This window comes from Haliaeetus albicilla, chromosome 7 (assembly GCF_947461875.1).
Source record: "Haliaeetus albicilla chromosome 7, bHalAlb1.1, whole genome shotgun sequence".
Lineage (NCBI taxonomy): Eukaryota > Metazoa > Chordata > Aves > Accipitriformes > Accipitridae > Haliaeetus > Haliaeetus albicilla.
The window spans coordinates 27,367,622-27,384,737 of NC_091489.1; the positions used below are offsets into that span (position 1 = coordinate 27,367,622).

The window sequence follows — 17,116 nt, forward strand, 5'->3', positions numbered from 1 at the left end:
AAGCAGCATAACAAGGTAAGTGGCCAAAAAGTTGCAGCCAACTACAGAATGTTAGTACTTGGCTTTAATTAACCTTTAAACTAAATAGCAATCATCATGTTCTTGTGCATCATTTCCTCCCATTCTTGTGAACGGAACAAAGTTTCTGTACTGCACAAGTAGAAGGTGAAAGCATAGTTAAAACTGAAACAGTTATGAATGATAAATAATTCATTGGGTTTTGTGGGGTTTTTTTGATACTCTCCCATCTTCCACCACCTCAGCTTAAAGGGCAATTTTTTTTATTGCCAAGTTGCAGGTGACAATTCATAGATCAGCATAAGTTCAACAAAAAGGCTCAAGCAGCTGACTTTACCAACACCAGGTCCCCGTACCCATGGGCATTCAGGGAGATGCTTAAACAAAGCCTATATAGAGCAGGGCAGGGTAGGAGTTACATGCAAGGAAAGGCTACTGGAGCTTATGTGCTACCACTTGCAAATCTTAAGCCCAACCCATTACATCAAAGGTATTTAGTATTTTAGCTCACAGGTGAGAGACTACAGTGCCCTTGCCCAGGATTTTTAGGCCTGCTCTACCCTCTTCCACACAACTCCTGCCTGACAAACACAGACTCTAGCATTTAACAGCAGCAGCACAGTAATGACTTGGGGGGGTGGGGGAAAATAACCACCAAACAACTGGTGTAGCCCAAGTTGGTTTTGCAATGCTTTTATTACTGTATATATTAACATTGTTTTGGATAGTATGTAGCAGGCATCTTGACATTTAAGTTCATTTGTGCACTTCTCTGAAGGGAAGATGTTATACCCTCAATACACCTCCTTCTGGTTCACTTCCTGATCTTAGCAGCACTCACTACTCCTATTGCTCCTGCTCTCAAGGAGGAGCAAGTCACATTATATAATGAATTATACCAACAAGCACATCTCTAATAGAAAGCACATCACTTTATTGTGAAGGTCTCAAGTGGAAGAGTTCAACTTAACCATGACAATACTTTATGTATTACAATTGCCTGTTGATTTATGCAACTATGTTGAAGAAAGCTGTTAGCCAAAGTCTTCCCCCCCCAAAAAAATCAGAGGATATTTGCACCAATTTTAGTTTATACCTCACAACATACCTAGGCTATATTTTTACTATCACAGGGTGTATTTACTACTAGGGGAATGTTACATGGTCTTTCAAACATGAGACTATTTACAGAATAGGCTGAACATTTGAGTTTAGATAAAGCTGAACAATTTTACATGTATAGGAAGTGTTATAGGCTAGCTTTCCTGTGGCTTTTAGCTAGACATCAGGCACTAATGATTTGATTAGCTCTGTACAAAGAATCACACTGTCCAAAACCTCTTGGCTGCTGGTTAGTTCCAAATTGTTCAAGATAGCGCCTACTTTGAGCAAGCTGTGGGGCCTTACTGTCCCTGTTTCATCCTTCCCATGCCTCTATGCATAACAGAATAGAAGCTAAGCTGTTGCACTAAGTCAGAAGAGTATTGATTTAAAAGAGGATGGAATTAACAGTATATAGAAAAGACATAATATACCGGTAGAAAGTTATACCACCTCAAGGTTACATTGAAGTCATTCATGTTAGGGAAATACTGTTGTCTCCCCTACTATGCAAAGCAGACAGGAATTCCCTAAATAAGAGTCCTTGAGAAATAAATTAAGTTCCAAGACTAAGTTAGGGAACTGTTGTACATTCAGAGTGCATTATGCCTCCATGAACATTGGCTGGGTGTTTCTGGTACAGCATATGTGCCTTAAGCACCATGACAACTCAGTCTTTTGGGCCATAGTCACTAGCTTTAGTTGCAGGGAAGGTCTCTGGTCTCCTAGAAGGTCTGAGAGCCATGGCTGCACACAGATATGTTTTGTGCACAATGCAAGCCTGATTTTCCCCTTAGCCATACAAATTAAGACAATATTTATCACCATACAGTTTGATATTACTTCCAATAAGTACAATATTTATTAAACATTTCTTCAGTTTTGTTACATATTGTGCAACAAATTACAATATTCTGCAGCCACAAATTATATGCAGAGTATGAAGAAACTATTAATCAGATAGTGTGATCTTTCCATTTATAATTCTACAAGAAGGAACTAGCAAATCAGATCTTACATGTATCTTACTAAATTTTATGCATGGAAAGTGACAGACACTGTTGTGCTGTTTGATACAAAATGGCTAAACTTCATCTTCAGAAGACTAAACCTGACATCTAAACATGCCAATAGAAACATCAAAACAAAAATACATCCTAACCAACCACAGGAAACAGTCTGGTATCAGGAAAAGCAACAAGGATTACACATTTATAAACCAGCACACAAAGGTTTAAAACAATTCTGAAAATGAAGTTAGCTGTCTTGAGTCAAGGGAATAAAAAAAGTCAGTATTGACCATTTACAATCTCTGACCTTTGTGGAGACGGTAAGAATCTGTTGTAGTGCAGCTACATACAGTACAATTCAGGCAATTTTTTTTTTCACTTGGGTTCAGATTGCAAATTCATTGTTGTGAGACAAAAGGGGGAGGCAAGTTTTAGCAGCAACCTCCACTAGACTGCTTGACTGGAGTGCTCTGAATTTTAACATTGGACTTCTCTGCACCACCAGCTGTCGCTCCCGGACCCATTCGTTTTTTAATCTCAGCAGCCATGGTCATGAAAGACTGTTCTACATTTGTGGCATTCTTTGCACTGGTTTCCAAAAATGGAATTCCAAGAGAATCTGCAAATTCCTGCAAATCAAGAAACAGCAAACAGTAAGCTCATACACTGGTTCATACCTCACCTTGTTTCCTGGTGCACCACTGGATAAACCCCAAGTTCATAGACCACCACCCCACTCCCAAACTCCAGTCTGATGATGACTTACACAACAAGGCATCATTGACATGGCACCTTGACATCTGTGTACCAAGACATTTCCCTGCACTAGAACTCACTCAAGTGCATTGCAATCCAGACTAGGTGCTCAACCAAGCAAATACACATCAGTGTCAACATACCTTTGCTGTTGTGTAGTCTACTACTTTCTTTGTGGTCAGATCACATTTGTTCCCCACCAACAACTTGTTGACATTTTCACTGGCATAACGGTCTATCTCCTGCAGCCACTGTTTTACATTATTGAAAGACTCCTAGGAGATAAAAGAATTGTAAGCAAGACCCTTAACCAAGAGGAAAGCTCAGCACTACTCAGTGATGACTCGGAAAGGATATGAAGCACTACACTTAACCTATCAGTGTGATTCACAGCCACAAGAGAGAAAACTCTCTAATGCTACAGTACTCCCTTGATTGCCTCAGTATAGGCGAGTCAACACAGGGTCTATACAGCTCCTTAGTCCATGCTTCAAGCCCTACACAATCAGCCCTTCCTCCTTTGCTGCACTCTCCCATTATTTTTCCCTGCTCTGTATCTTGAATTGAATAGTCAAGAACTTCTACCATCTGGAACTCTTCCTCCTCCTCCTGTAGCAGAGATAAGACATGGCATACAGCTGAAACCAGAAGAATCCCAAGCATTTACAAAGCACCAGGTATTAGATGCAAACCACACTGTTGTAGGTATGCTGGAACACCCTTTGACTCCAGAAATGCAGAACTGCTGTGCTGAACTGATATTCAAGTTAGTGATTGAACCCAGTTGTTCTTTTTCTATTAATTTGGGAAACACTACACTTCATAAGAGCCCTTCAAACAGGACAACTGCACCAGTAATCTTCAGAGATTCTTTCACAGAAAACACTGGCTCAGCTGTATCCTGTACACATGCTGACAATTTTCTGTTTCAAATGCCAGTTTTTGTTGTAGACCAAAGTTTAAGTACATTCAGAAATCTTTCAACAACTTGCATCAGTAAGTCAGACTTCCTGCTACCAAAGGCAGGGTGAGAAGTATTCACATAGAACAATCAGCTACCTGCCCAGCAAGTTTTAGGTTAAGCTTAAGATACAATTGCTTTAGACCCACAGATCCCACTGCTCCTTTTATTTCTGTGTTTAGCTCCAAACCAGAGACTAACACATACATTAGCCTGATAAACCTTAACACAGCCTGAAGAACATGGTCACTGTCTCCTTAAGAAGCACCAAGTCATTAAATTCCCAGTTTTATTTACTTATCAGCCTAGTGTATTCCACCTGGAGAAACTCTCCAGGCACAGGTTTAACACTTACCTGATCTGTAACATCATACACAACTATGATGCCATGAGCACCTCTATAGTAACTGGAAGTGATAGTTCGAAACCTCTCCTGTCCTGCCGTGTCCCACTACAAGGCAAATAACAGGATCAGTTACTGCAATGTAGCTGTACCAGTGTTACACATTAGCTTCCAGAAATACAGCTCAGCTCATCAGCCATCCAACTACAAATAGATCCAAGTCACAGCTACAGAAGTGACTGTGAAACTGTATGCATCAAATAGGATTTGATAAGATCAAGATATTTTAACTGAGAAGAATTACACTTCAGTAGGTGCTTTTCTAGAACTGCTCATTTGTTTAGTTTCAGACAAGTTGTAGTCAAGAGATCTCACTGAGGAAAACATTAAGCAGTTTTGACCCATGAAGAAGCTGTGGTTCAGTGGCAGAAGAACAAACATGAGCCAGGGCTTGAAAACCTGTTAGAAATAAGGCCAGAGAGATGTGGGTCTTTAACATAACCACTCTGCTTCAACTTCCTTAGTACAAGAGCTGCAGCAAAGGTATTTAAAGGCAACATCCTCTTCAGAGAATGAATTGCAACAACTCAAACCAAACCTGGTTCCCTTCTCCTGCTGGGAGAGTTAAGGAGGGACATTAGGTGCTTGACCTCTCCCCCCACCAGGACAGGAACAGCACTCACCCAAACATTCCTCTCCCTGGAGCCACGTCAAGAATAGGGCTAGCTGCACATTAAAAATAGTGAGACTCGCAGACAGATTTCAGCAGCAACAGCATTCTTAGTGGGCTGCTCTGGACTCAGGACAGCTACATTAGAGTCCAGAGGATCAGGCTTAGGCTTCTGGCCATAAACTGGATGCCTGCTCCACAACACAACCTGGAATCCCTGAGTCACTGCCTTCAAGTCCCAAGAGCCTCTGCTTGAGCTGGAAGCAGTGGCTGACAAGGATTGCGTGACCTTGCATAGATATTAGATTTCATTACACCAGTCACCCTTTCAGAGTGCTTCAAGATTAGAGGAAAGAACTGCCAAGTCTCTTCCCCTGCTTATGCCAAGTGAAAGGCCAAAAGCATAACCAGAAAACACTACCCAGTGCTAAGGCAGACAGGCCAGTTACAAGCATTCGTGTCAGTTTTTCCATTCAGGTCAACAAAAGCAGAGTTCCCAGCACTAGACAGTGCAGTCTGCTATTAACAGCTGCTACAGAATTCAGGCATCTTTAACAACTGTGTGACATTCTTGCACTTGCACAAATCCTTGCTACATACTGCAGAACTACACCAGTTTTGATACAAGAGCACTCCAGCACAGCATTCTACCCTTCTTCAGCTCACAGCCCATAGTGCCTTTTAAATACTTTAAGCTTTCTTTTCTTCCCAGGAAAGTAAATTTATAACAGGTTATTTCCTCTTTCAGGCAAACAGCCTTGATAAGCATCCTTTGAGGACAGGTCATGGGAAGTCTTGTAATCCTGTAAAAACTGCCTAGCCTTCCTTCTAACAGGGAAGACACCACTTATATTTTAATGATTAAAGTACAAAGGTAACTACCAATCCTTATGAATATAATTCTGTGCTTCAACAGATTAAAGTACCCAGGAGTTGAGAAATACTACTTACTATCTGAAGCTTGATTGTTTTCCCATCTAGTTCTATAGTTCTGATTTTGAAGTCCACACCAATCGTGCTGATGTAACTTTCTGTGTACGTGTCATCCTAGGAGAAAGAGTGAACATAAGTCAAGCCAGCTGCACCTCTTCTGCAGTCACCTACTTTATTATGCAACAGGTAGGCACCAGGCAAAGGTACTTACTTCCCTAGCAAAAACAGTCTGATCTTTCATGGCAAAGTCCAATAGGTAGCTAGGTATTTTCACTGAGTATTTACTTCTCCAAAATTCTGCAGTTTTTTTAAAAGCACCTCAGACAACAAGATTTATGTTCCAAAAACTAGTCAAAAAGCCTCTTTTCTGGAAATCCTGTAATGTTAAGTCCTTTTGAACTATAGTTTAAAAAAAAGTCTTTGCTCATGTTGGCACACTGCAGAGCTACTTAGAAAAACCATTATAGTTATTAAAATGCCTCAGATTTTTATCTTCCTTTGATGGTTTTTCATCTGTATTACACAGCAGCTACCTACAAGTCAGAGCCTTTGCCTCAGTCACACTCCATCTGAATTTCAGATCCTCTGCTGCCACAGCTGGTTGCCAAGGCAGTTTAGAGTTACAGCTTGGGTACTTGTATTAAGTCCTCTGCTCTGCAGTCTGTGTAAATACAGGAAGGAAAACGCAGCACTGGTTTAGCAGCTTGCATAGAGCTGACTGCAGAGTCTCCAGCAGGCCTTAAGATACACAGGAAGTGCTTGCATCAGTCTTTGCTACCTTCTAGTGATTGTTAGCTTGCCAGTATGAAGGAACTTTCTATTCCTAAAGTACCAGTAGGATGGAACTTCATGTAAAATATACCACAAAAGGCTTTATGCAACCAACAGCTATCAAAAAAGCAAGGCGTTTCTTTGGGTTGTGAATGGAAGGCACCTTAGGTAATACATCTGCCTGAGGGAACACATGCAAGAATAAAGCATTAAGGCTTTTAGAATGACATGACATGACATTTATTTCCTTTACATTTCAATACTCAGAAGGGTATGTTTGAAAAGCCTTATGCCTTTCAACCTATAGCAGGAAGAACACAGGTAAGTGAATGCTGTGGTAATTCCTTATGTCAGGGTAAAATAGCTTACTTAGTAGCTTTTTCCTTTAGAAACTTGACTTTCTTAGTTGAAGAAACACCAGATAACCAAGCACAAACTTAAGCTGGCTATCAAAAAAGAAAAGTTGGGATTATTCACATGAAGCCAAAATTTAATTCAGAAGTATCTGCAAGAGAAGCAGGCTAGACTGATCTGGGAGTACTGCTCCAGCCTTGGTGTCACTTCCAATCCACTGCCTCCACCAGTTCTGTGAGCAGAGCAGGTTACATCTTCCTGGGGCCCATACTGTCTCCCTGTGCTAATACTGCACAAACAGTTTTAACAGCTTTAACTTAGGTGATGCTATTTGTACACACCAGAGCACCATTTCATATTAATAACATTAAACACAACAGGCTCTTTCCAGAGGTGCCCAGAGCAATTGTTTAGGCTGTGAAACTGCTGCCCTCATCTTGCAGTAGTATCAGACTCTAGTTTCTGAACTAATGCCCCACATTCTCCCTTCCTTCCTATCCTCCCATGGGAACGTAAAGCTGCACTTTGGCATAGATATAGGTAAGGAGTTCACTGGATTCCAGCTTTTTCTACTCAGAGCTATCAAACCCATTTTACCTCTTCCTGTTGACAAGAAAACTAGAGTTTCAGCCACAGAAGCTCACCAGCAATTTTAACATTTATTATACACTCATTCACTAAAGGAAGCATAAGGCCTTATTATTCCTAGAATATTTAAATTACTTCCCCCTCTGGCTAAGCAATTGGTAGGCCTTTTCAATGAAGATATCAAACTTCATTTGGCTGAAAATATTCAGATCAAGTAGTAACTGATCAAGGTCTTGCCCTGACACATTTGTGCTCCTCATAACTGAAGGCACACACCCCAGAATTCAAGTATGTTCTTCCGTCTTCAGCATTCTAACACTAGTGTCATGATGGACATTAAGATATCTTGTTCTCCAGTAACAGGAAAATGAGAATTAAACTTCACTGGACATATTCTTGATATTACTTCTTTCTGTATTACTCAAATACACCAGCTAGAAACAAATGCAGAAGACAGGAGGGTTTTGCCATACTTTAATTATTCCTTGGTATACCAGACCTGACAGACATCAGTCCTTTCAAGTAGCTGTTGTAGCAGAGAAGTTCTTGCTAAGTACCTGGTAGCTTTTTTACATAAAGTTTTCAAGCACAATCACTTACTGCAAACCTAAGTAGAAGGCAAGATTTCCCAACACCGGAGTCTCCAATCAGAAGCAGCTTGAATAAATAGTCACTGCAGAAGAAAAAAAAAATTAAGTCACTTAATGAAAAACACTATCAAGAACCAAGTTCCTTATAGCTAGTACATTACCATGTTTGAGAAGGGTCAATTAACTCACTACTAGGGAAGTCACCTACAACTCCAAGCTTCTCTATCCAGTTTAGACACTCTCACAATTTACTTAATTTACTTGGTAAGAGAAGTGTAATGTAGATGCTCTGAACACAGCATTTTTGTACAGAACTGTGCTTTCCTAGGAAGTTACTCTGGGGTATTAAGTGTGACTATCACGTAGACTAACAATCCTACTTCAGCCCTTTGTGGTCTAGCTAAGATGAAAATCACGCTTCACAATTAAGTGCAAGCCTCATGGTTTGGTTAAGTGACTCAAGTAACACGCAGATGGTAGTAATAGCCTGCTGTCCACCAGAGCCATCATCCCCTATCATCTTTAAAGTCAAAGGTTTGATTCCACTGTCCAGCTTCACAAACACCATGTAGTTGGCCAAAAGCAACCAATTCTTTCCTCAGTTTAAGTTACCCAAATTTAAGTTCCAGCAGAATCCAACAGCATAACATTCAATTTAAATATACAAACTATGAACTCTAAGTTTAGTTAGAGCTGTTAAAGCAGAATGAACATCCACCTTCCACAATAAGACTATTAAAAGCTGAGAGTGACCACATACTTCACTTGCCTTTCAGGAATTAAAACAAAGCTAAAGCCATTGCCAAATGAGGATACATTTGTTCTCTAGAAGATGTCAGGTGTGACATTAGGAATTCTCAAGTCACACTGGAAGAGGTAACAGGTTTTTTTGCTTAATGTCAAGTCCTCCCAACATTGAGGGAACAAGCACAGTATCATCAGTGACCAAACTAGTCTTATATTTCAAAGAGTAGCAAAGATTTCACTGTTGGCAAAGCATTAGATTTTGTGTTAGTCATAAGACCAATGGGGCAGTTTAACACTAGAGATCAAGTAGCAGAGAAAAAGCAACAAACCACCACTTACACAAGTTATTTTGCTTTGTAAGTACTAGACTACCCATTCTAGGTTTACAACTCTTCAGCCCTGTAGTGTCCAGGATTAAGTCCTGTTCTCATTTAACCACTAGAGTTTACAACAGACATATTTCTATGCCCACTTAGCCAAACTGAGAAGATAATAATTATGCAAATGCCTGCAGTCAACTGTCCCCACCTATTATTCCCTACTAACACCGCCACTGACTCTGGCTGGCAGGAATCCAGACAGGAAACCGCATCCATCCCCAGCTAGTAACAGCCAAGCAGATGGTCAATTGCTCAGCTTTTCACCACTCCTCTGCTCAAGTGCCCGAATGACTGTCATCTTGGCTGGTCCCAGGCTTCAAGAACACACTCAACTGAAATGTTCATCAGTTTCCACAGGACTTCTCTCAAGGCTAGAGAGAAGTCAGAAGTGGTAAGTGTAGCAACTAATAAGCTGACACTTAAAAATGCAACCTTCTCTCACAGTGTAAACCTAAAAGCACTCAAGGTATTTAAAAAAAAAAATCAAAGGATATCTGGCAGTTTACAGTCACAGAACTGACTACTCCACCTGTCAAGTCATGTACTAATACAATGCAAGATGGTTTTAGTAGAATGACAGTTAACCCAAACTGTTTAGGGGACATAAGTTATATTGCATCACAACCCACATATCTTAACAGCTTCAAGACAGCTGAAGCATCATTACTGCTCATACTCTTACACTGGTGATAACAGACAAAATACGTGTTTCTTGAAGTTTGGGCCTGCCCATAAGGCAACACCGAAACCCCCCCTCACCACCTGCAGTCCCAAGCACTGCCTCCCTGGGTGCTTCAAAAAGAACAGTTTTGTGCTTCCGGTGGCTCCACTTGCAGAAACTCCACCACAGCCACACTGACGAGCTAGTCACTGAGGATGTACAGTTGTGCTTTACCACAAAAAAAATGTGTTTTAAGCCTAAGGATCACTGAAGTGGGACTGTATTGACCAGTGGTACAGTTACCCTCAACTACCTGGCTCTGCTGCCTCTCAACCACCAACATCACCTAGGAACAGAGGCAAGGGGCTACCCTGTAGCAACTGTAACAAGAGACATTTAAAACTTCTTACCCCCACTAATAATTTCATCCTCCAAGAGCAGAGAAACTCTATGTAACCTGGAGACCAAAGTAAGGTACAATAGCTCTGAGACCCAGTCCACTGTTAAACTTATGCCTTCTTCCCCAGGATTATGCATAAACTGAAGCCACAATTGCCTCAGCCTTCAAAAAGCTCCTTCCTACATCAGCAGGAAACTTCGGTCGTTCAGTTCCCTGCAAAACCAGAATTTTCAGCAATCCTGAAGTTCAATTATTACTTACAGTAAACACTGATACACTTGAAATTATTAGAGCTTGTAGCATGTTATAATCCCCTTAAGAATGGTAATACAGCAATATTACCACTACATTGTCTTCACTAAAATCAGTGGAAAAAAAATAATTCCTTCCTGGTGTATGTAAGGCTTCAGCTATGAGTCTGACAGATTCACTTCATAGCCATTCACTTCATAGCCTCCCCTTGCTTCCAAGGGGAACTGAGGTCTCCCCAGCCCCCAAACATCAAGTAACTTGTCTTCCTCTGTTACTCTTAGTGCTAAGAGCAGCTCCCAACCAGATCTATCCTGCTATTAAATCTTCTCCTGTTCAGAAGCAAACAAGAACTATAATGGTTTATGCACAGCACTACTGCTAAGTTAACACAACAAGGACCCAGAAGGCTTAAATATTGGGTCTGACATCTTTGTTATTAAGACCTTCTGACACTTTGGGATTTCCAGAAGCAGGTGACAAACACAGGCTCATACAGTGACTTAGGCCACCTGCGTCACCCCCACCAAAACCAGGGCCAGTCCTTTACTGAGTTAGCTCTGTCTCTGACCTTAGAAATAGGTGCTGTGTCACAAAAACCTAGTTTTGCCAGGTAAGAAAGACTGATGCTTAGACCTGCATCAATTCAGAGATAATTTAAGTAGAACCTTGCTATTTAGGTTTTAAAAAATTAAAATCATTCCATATTTCAATTATATGGTGCCTTCCTTTCCAGGTACAGTTGTGTTAGGACCTTTTAAAATACAGCAGGTGCCTATATAGGGGCCCTAGAACCAAATGAGCAGTCCATTACACATGGTATGATGCTAGAGACAGCTCTCAAGAGTACAGCAACAGTTTAAATTGAAAATGAAAACAAGCCACAAAAATTTGCAGAAATCTATTTCTAGACTGAACTACACTGATAGAATATTTGTGCTAATGGGTTCAACTGTAGCAATGTGTCCAACAAGCCATGCAGGTTAACTGTGGTATTTGCTCCTGAAGAGCCACACAAGCATTTCTGAAGCCACTGGATTTTTGCTCTTCAAACCTGAAGGCCTAACTCATCAGCTCTCCCAGTTTAGGGAGCCTTCATAAAGCAGGCTAAGCTATGCAGCATAGTCTTCTCCACACTGCTTGGAGATAATGTGAATTCAGATTTATCATTCAACTATTTCTCACCATTTATATAAGCAAGTCATACTTAGCACCCCTAAGAGAGCACACTGGAAGAATGTGCACAGCAAGGCAGGCAGGTACTGTCAGTAAGAGTGAGGCTTTCAAATGCTCCCCAGCAGGAAGAGGATATGGTAACTTCCTCTTGCCAAAGAAATAAAGGATATATATGTTAAGCTTAATTGCCTCTTGCCAAAAAAAAAAAGGCACCTCCAAAATAGCCCTGCAAATTTTTGAGCAGTGAAGCAGCATCCTCCTGTACAAGCATTTTCCACACAATAGTCAGCAAGTTCAGCAGAAGACCAGAAAGTCAAGTTTAGGACAGACCTGGCCAAAGCTGTTGTGGAAGAAGGGACCTGTGGGCCTCCAAGACACTGTTGTTTATACAGGTAGACATATGGGGATTTTTTTTTTTTTTAAATACTGGGAAGCTTTTATGCCAAAACAGACAGGACTAGGTAGTCCTCCATCTCCAACAAGGAACTGCTGGAATTGGCTTTAATCACTGATGTCAGCTGCAAGTTTACTGTAAACAGGTACTCACAGCAGCCTCAAATCCCTAGTCTTTGTTCTACCACCCAAGAAATTTTGAAGAGGAGCATGACTGTCACTCTGATTACACACTGCTTGTGTAAGGTAAACAGAACCCAGAAGACATAATGCCACTTTGCATCGCAGATTGCTGTTTGGGAAGGTTAGAACACAAACAATTTCAGATGATTCCAGCAACCCAGCAGCTGTCACTTGATTGTCATCTACTGAACACCATCACACAAGTCTGAAAACCCCTGCACAAGTACTCTCTAACACTTCTGAAGAACACAAAAACCCCCAAGATTTACTCAGAACAAGCACTTCATTTCCCCATCTCCCCTTGAAGAAGGTATCTAGAACAAGATCCAGACACTACAGAGTATTGATCAAAATTAACTCCTGATACCACTTGGCTGTTAGATAGTTTACCCACCAGTGTGTTTATGCTAGTCAGCCTACTACACACAAGTTGCAGAAGGGGTAGGAAATGCCGAACCTGACATGATCTAGTCTCAACAGAATCAATATTGACACTTTGCTCATTTAAACACCATAAAGGGGGAGGAACACAGAAGGAATACATCCCAGTGCTGGGTGGGCAGGTGTTTTCAGTATTTAGCTTCCAAACACTAGCACTAATATCTCATCCATCCCTCTTCAGCTCCTTCACTCAAACAAAAAAGCACACTAACTAGTCCAGTAGGCTTTCCCACAGCCCTGAAATTTCAAGGAAGCTCTCAGAAGCACACACATCTCCTTCAAACCTTTGCACCAGCACCTTCTAGTCCTATAAGTTTAACAGGAAAATTGAAGGAGGCAAGTCTTTTTATTAAGAAATTTTAACTAGCTATCCCACTGACCTCTGATAGAGTGTTCTGGCATGCCCAGGAGAGAGGATCTGGGGCTACAGCCTTATCTGAAGCTGTGATAAGGAAGTGAGAATGTGTTACATTATAGGCAAGGCACTTCTAAAAGGACAAACAGACATCTGTACCTGTATCTGTTACAGGCAACTAGAAGGAATAATGTCATAATCCCATAAGTCTTATTCCTGGTTTAACATTGATCCAAAGTATACATATTGCAGTGACAGATATTTTCTGTCCATCTCAGCACACCCTTCCCATCTTCTATCCTCATCCTGCAGACACAACCCCATCAGGAAGTAGCAATACTACAAATTAAGCTTAAACTACAGCTTTTTGTCTTTGTTTTGCTTTCAAGAACTTGGCTGTCCTCACCACCAGGAATGAGCACACTTCACTGAGAATGAGTCTCCCTCAAAACATTTTCCCCATCTTCACAGCTTCATTCAGTATCTCATCACAGGGAACTACTCTCTACATCAAGAGCCTAAAAAGCTGAGAGGCTTCAGGAAAGGCAAAAAAAAAATCTATGGAAAAAGCCCCCTTCAACCTGTTTCTGCACACACAGTGTTAGTGGCCTAACTCCTTGCAGGCAGTTTTCCACTACAGAACCCACCAGACTGCAAGGTAAATTTGAGTCTAACTCAAGAGTCATTACAACCACAGAGGCACCAACAATTTGTTGGTCTCTCACCCACTGACTACCTCCAGCTACCGTTTTGGTGTTTTCCAAAGCCACATGAGCAAGCTTGTTACGTAATCTTGCCAAGACATAACTTGAGTTCCTGGCTGTACCTCTTAGTTTTCATCAACTCCCTCACACTAACTGATGACTACTTTGCCTTCTACTCCTATTTGCTCTTCAGGTGATTTTAACAGGCCCCAGAGTGCTTGCAGCCATGCTACCATAAGCAGAGAGCACAAAAGCCATGACCATGCAAGTCAGTAGCCTCAACTGCACGTAAAAGCATGCTCTGAGGACAAAAGTTGTTCAAGTGTCATCCATGAACAGAGACAATGAGTATCCAGAGCAGTAATGTCATACCACACATGCATTTCAATACCATAACCACTTCAGTTACATTGGAGTGCACAGCAGCTTCATCATCCCAAACTGGAGTGCCAGCAAAGCCAGCGTCAGTTAAAGAATCCTAAAAATACTCTCCAACACTGAAGTGTTGAATGCGTCAGCTGGTTTTTAAAGTGCTTTTTAAACTAATCCTAAGTCTCCCCTCTTCTTCACGCAAAAAAAACATGAGCAAAACGAGGTTTATTGTCCCCAACATCCCAGTGAGCAAGCCACTGCTCTTACAGTTGCCAGGATACAGACAACTATTGACCAGAGAGCTCAGACATCCTTACTCCCCAGCAGGCCAATCAGAGAAAGAGGCCATATTCACACAACGAGGTACAACGACCCTCTGAAAAAAAAAAAAACCCCAACCAAAAAACCCCCAAAACACAAAACTGTGCCATCACCAGGTCTTCTAGGCAAGTGCTATTTCAGCTCAAGACAGCCCCAAGAGCATTTCATTATCAAGTCACAGCGTTGCAAAATCTACATAGGCAAGAAGTGTTTTGCAAGAGCCATGTGACACACACATGACTTGCAGCTAAAGTGAAGGGTGGACCTCTGACTACTAAGCCGCCAGCAGCAACCGGCCAGGAAGATCGGCTTTCACAAAGAGCTGGTTTTCCCCCCGTCACTTGTTGGAGCCCGAGCTCCGAGGCCTATTTTCCAGGTCCGGAATAAATCGCCGTCAAGTGCGCCCATACTTACTTCGCCACCGACAGCGCTCCCGGAGCGGGAGGCGGGATGCCGAAGCCACCCGGATCACAGGGCCCATCGCGCCGGTTTATAGCGGGGACATCATTAACTTTTCATGGCCCGCCGTGCGGCTGCCCGCCACACCCCCCCCCCCCACTTCTCCGACCCCGGTGCCCGTTACCCAACCCCAAGCCCCCGCTCCGGGGACGGCACCACTAGGCCCAAGGCCTGCCCTCCGCCGCCGCCGGGGCACGGCTCCCTCGGTCACCGGGGGTAGGCGACGGGCCGCCGGAGGCCCGAAGGCTCGGCCCCCACCCCCCCACTCAGCGCCAGGCCTGGCGGCGGCCTCCCCCCCGCCCCGCCGCGGCCTGCTGATCGCGGCCCTCCCGGCGAGGGGCAGCGGGGCCCGCGGCCGCGACGAGGCCCTCCCCCGGCCCGCACTCACTATTCGGGATTCATGCTGGACATGTCCGTGGGGCCCGCGGCCCGAGGGACGGCGAGAGCGCTCGGGGGGGGGGGGGGGAGGGCGGTCGCGGCCTGGCACCTCCCGCCGCCGAGGCGGGCGCTCCGCGGATGCAGGCGTCCAACGGCTCCCGCCTTCGCCCAGCTCGGCCTGCCCCTCCGCCGGCGCCCTGCCCGCTCCGCGGCCTCCGCGCTCGCTCCTCAGCCCAAAATGGCTGCCAGAGCCCAACCAGGAAACGGGGCGGCCTCTCGCCGAGCAGCGCTTACATGGCCGGGGGCCGGTGGCGGGGCATGCCGGGAAAGCGAGTCCGCGCAGTCGCCGCCGACCGGCGCCGCCGGGCGGCCGCGCCCGCCGCTGGGGGACTCGCTTTCCCGGCGGCCCGTGCGGCGGTGCCGGCGCATGCGCGCCGGCCGGCCTTTCTTCCCTCGGCCCCGTCTGCTCGGCGAGGCGGCCGGCGCGGCGGATTGGCCGGGGAGGAGCCGGCTCGGGGTGACGTCGGCGGGAAGACGTGGCAGCTCGGACGAGTCACCGCGCGGGCAGGAGAGGGGCGTGGCCTCGGCGGGCGGGGCGGGGCGGGGCAGGGCAGGGCGCCCTCCCGCGGTCGGCGGGGGCCACCGGGCACCCCGGCCGGGAAACGGTGGGCTGGGGTGGGCGGCGGGGCCGGGCCTTCCCCGGCCGTGAGGTGCCGCGCCCAGCCCTCCCTCCCGGCTGGGATCGAAACCCCCCGCCCCGCACGGCCCGGCCGGAGTTTGATTTTCCCCGTTGGTTACGTTTCCTCCGCTCTAAACACGGGCGACAGGAAGAGGGAGATCCCGAGCCCCGTCCGGCGTCCGCTGGCGTCCGCGTACCCCTCGGATTTTGAAACGTTCCCCAAAGGCCTTTGGCCAGGTGGGTTCGCCGGGAGGGACGAGCGAGGCAGGCCCCAACGGGAGAGGGCCGTCCCCGTTTCCCCTCGGGGAGGCCCGGGCGGCCACCGCCGGGAGGAGGACGAGGACAGCCCGCTCTGCTGCCCCTTCCACCGCTCACCTTCCGGCCGGGTGGGGGGGGGCACAAACAGAGGCAACCGTAACAAAAATAGGAACAAGAGGGGTGGCGGGCAGCGCAACGACGGCTGTAGCAGAACCCGGCGCCTGTAGGAGCCGAGACCTCTTTTCTCCACGTGCATTAATAAGTGACAATGCCTTTTCGCGCCGCCGTCGCATCTTTTATCAAAGGCATTCTACACGCATTAATTAGTCACATTTCATAACATTCTTTGGGCACAGTAAATATTACTGCGCTCATTCTACTGCTGGGAAACGGGCAGGGAAAGATTGTCACACACCAGGGATCTCGGAGCAAACAACCTGTTAAAGCTGGACGAATTCAGAATACAGGAGCCTAGTTTTCTGGTCAACCACTTGAAACAAATTCTTACAGAATATCAAGTTGTATCGCTGGCATTTTTAGTTGTTTATGCTTTCAGATTTATTCCTAACAAACTCCTAGCCTTTTCAACACCATCAGAAAGAGCGCATCGCTGCAACACTACACATCGTTCTAGACTCATACGCAGAGCGCTGCTAAACCTTGGAAGTCTTAACAGCTCCTCGTAATCAGCTTGGGAATTTAAATCCCCACTAAATACATATTATCTGACATTATTTCATTACAAAGGGCACACTATAATACATTGACCAAAGTTTATCTTCCAACTGGCTCAAAGGACAGGAGGAACAATCCGCAAATGGATTGCAAGATCACTGAAACATCCCCCACAGGGAAGTGGGTGTAG

The 17,116-nt window shown here is 44.7% G+C and overlaps 1 protein-coding gene across 1 annotated transcript; it reads right to left on the reverse strand.

Annotated features, from left to right (window-relative positions):
• Nucleotides 1-695: 695 nt before the first annotated feature.
• RAB1A (RAB1A, member RAS oncogene family) lies at nt 696-15,758 on the reverse strand. The gene is given in 9 exon segments (XM_069787493.1): nt 696-2,758; nt 3,029-3,160; nt 4,202-4,297; nt 5,811-5,906; nt 8,106-8,178; nt 15,325-15,407; nt 15,410-15,495; nt 15,498-15,678; nt 15,681-15,758. Coding segments are annotated over 9 exon segments (1,008 nt in total). The 5' UTR covers nt 15,744-15,758; the 3' UTR covers nt 696-2,560.
• Between the last annotated feature and the right edge of the window lie 1,358 nt (nt 15,759-17,116).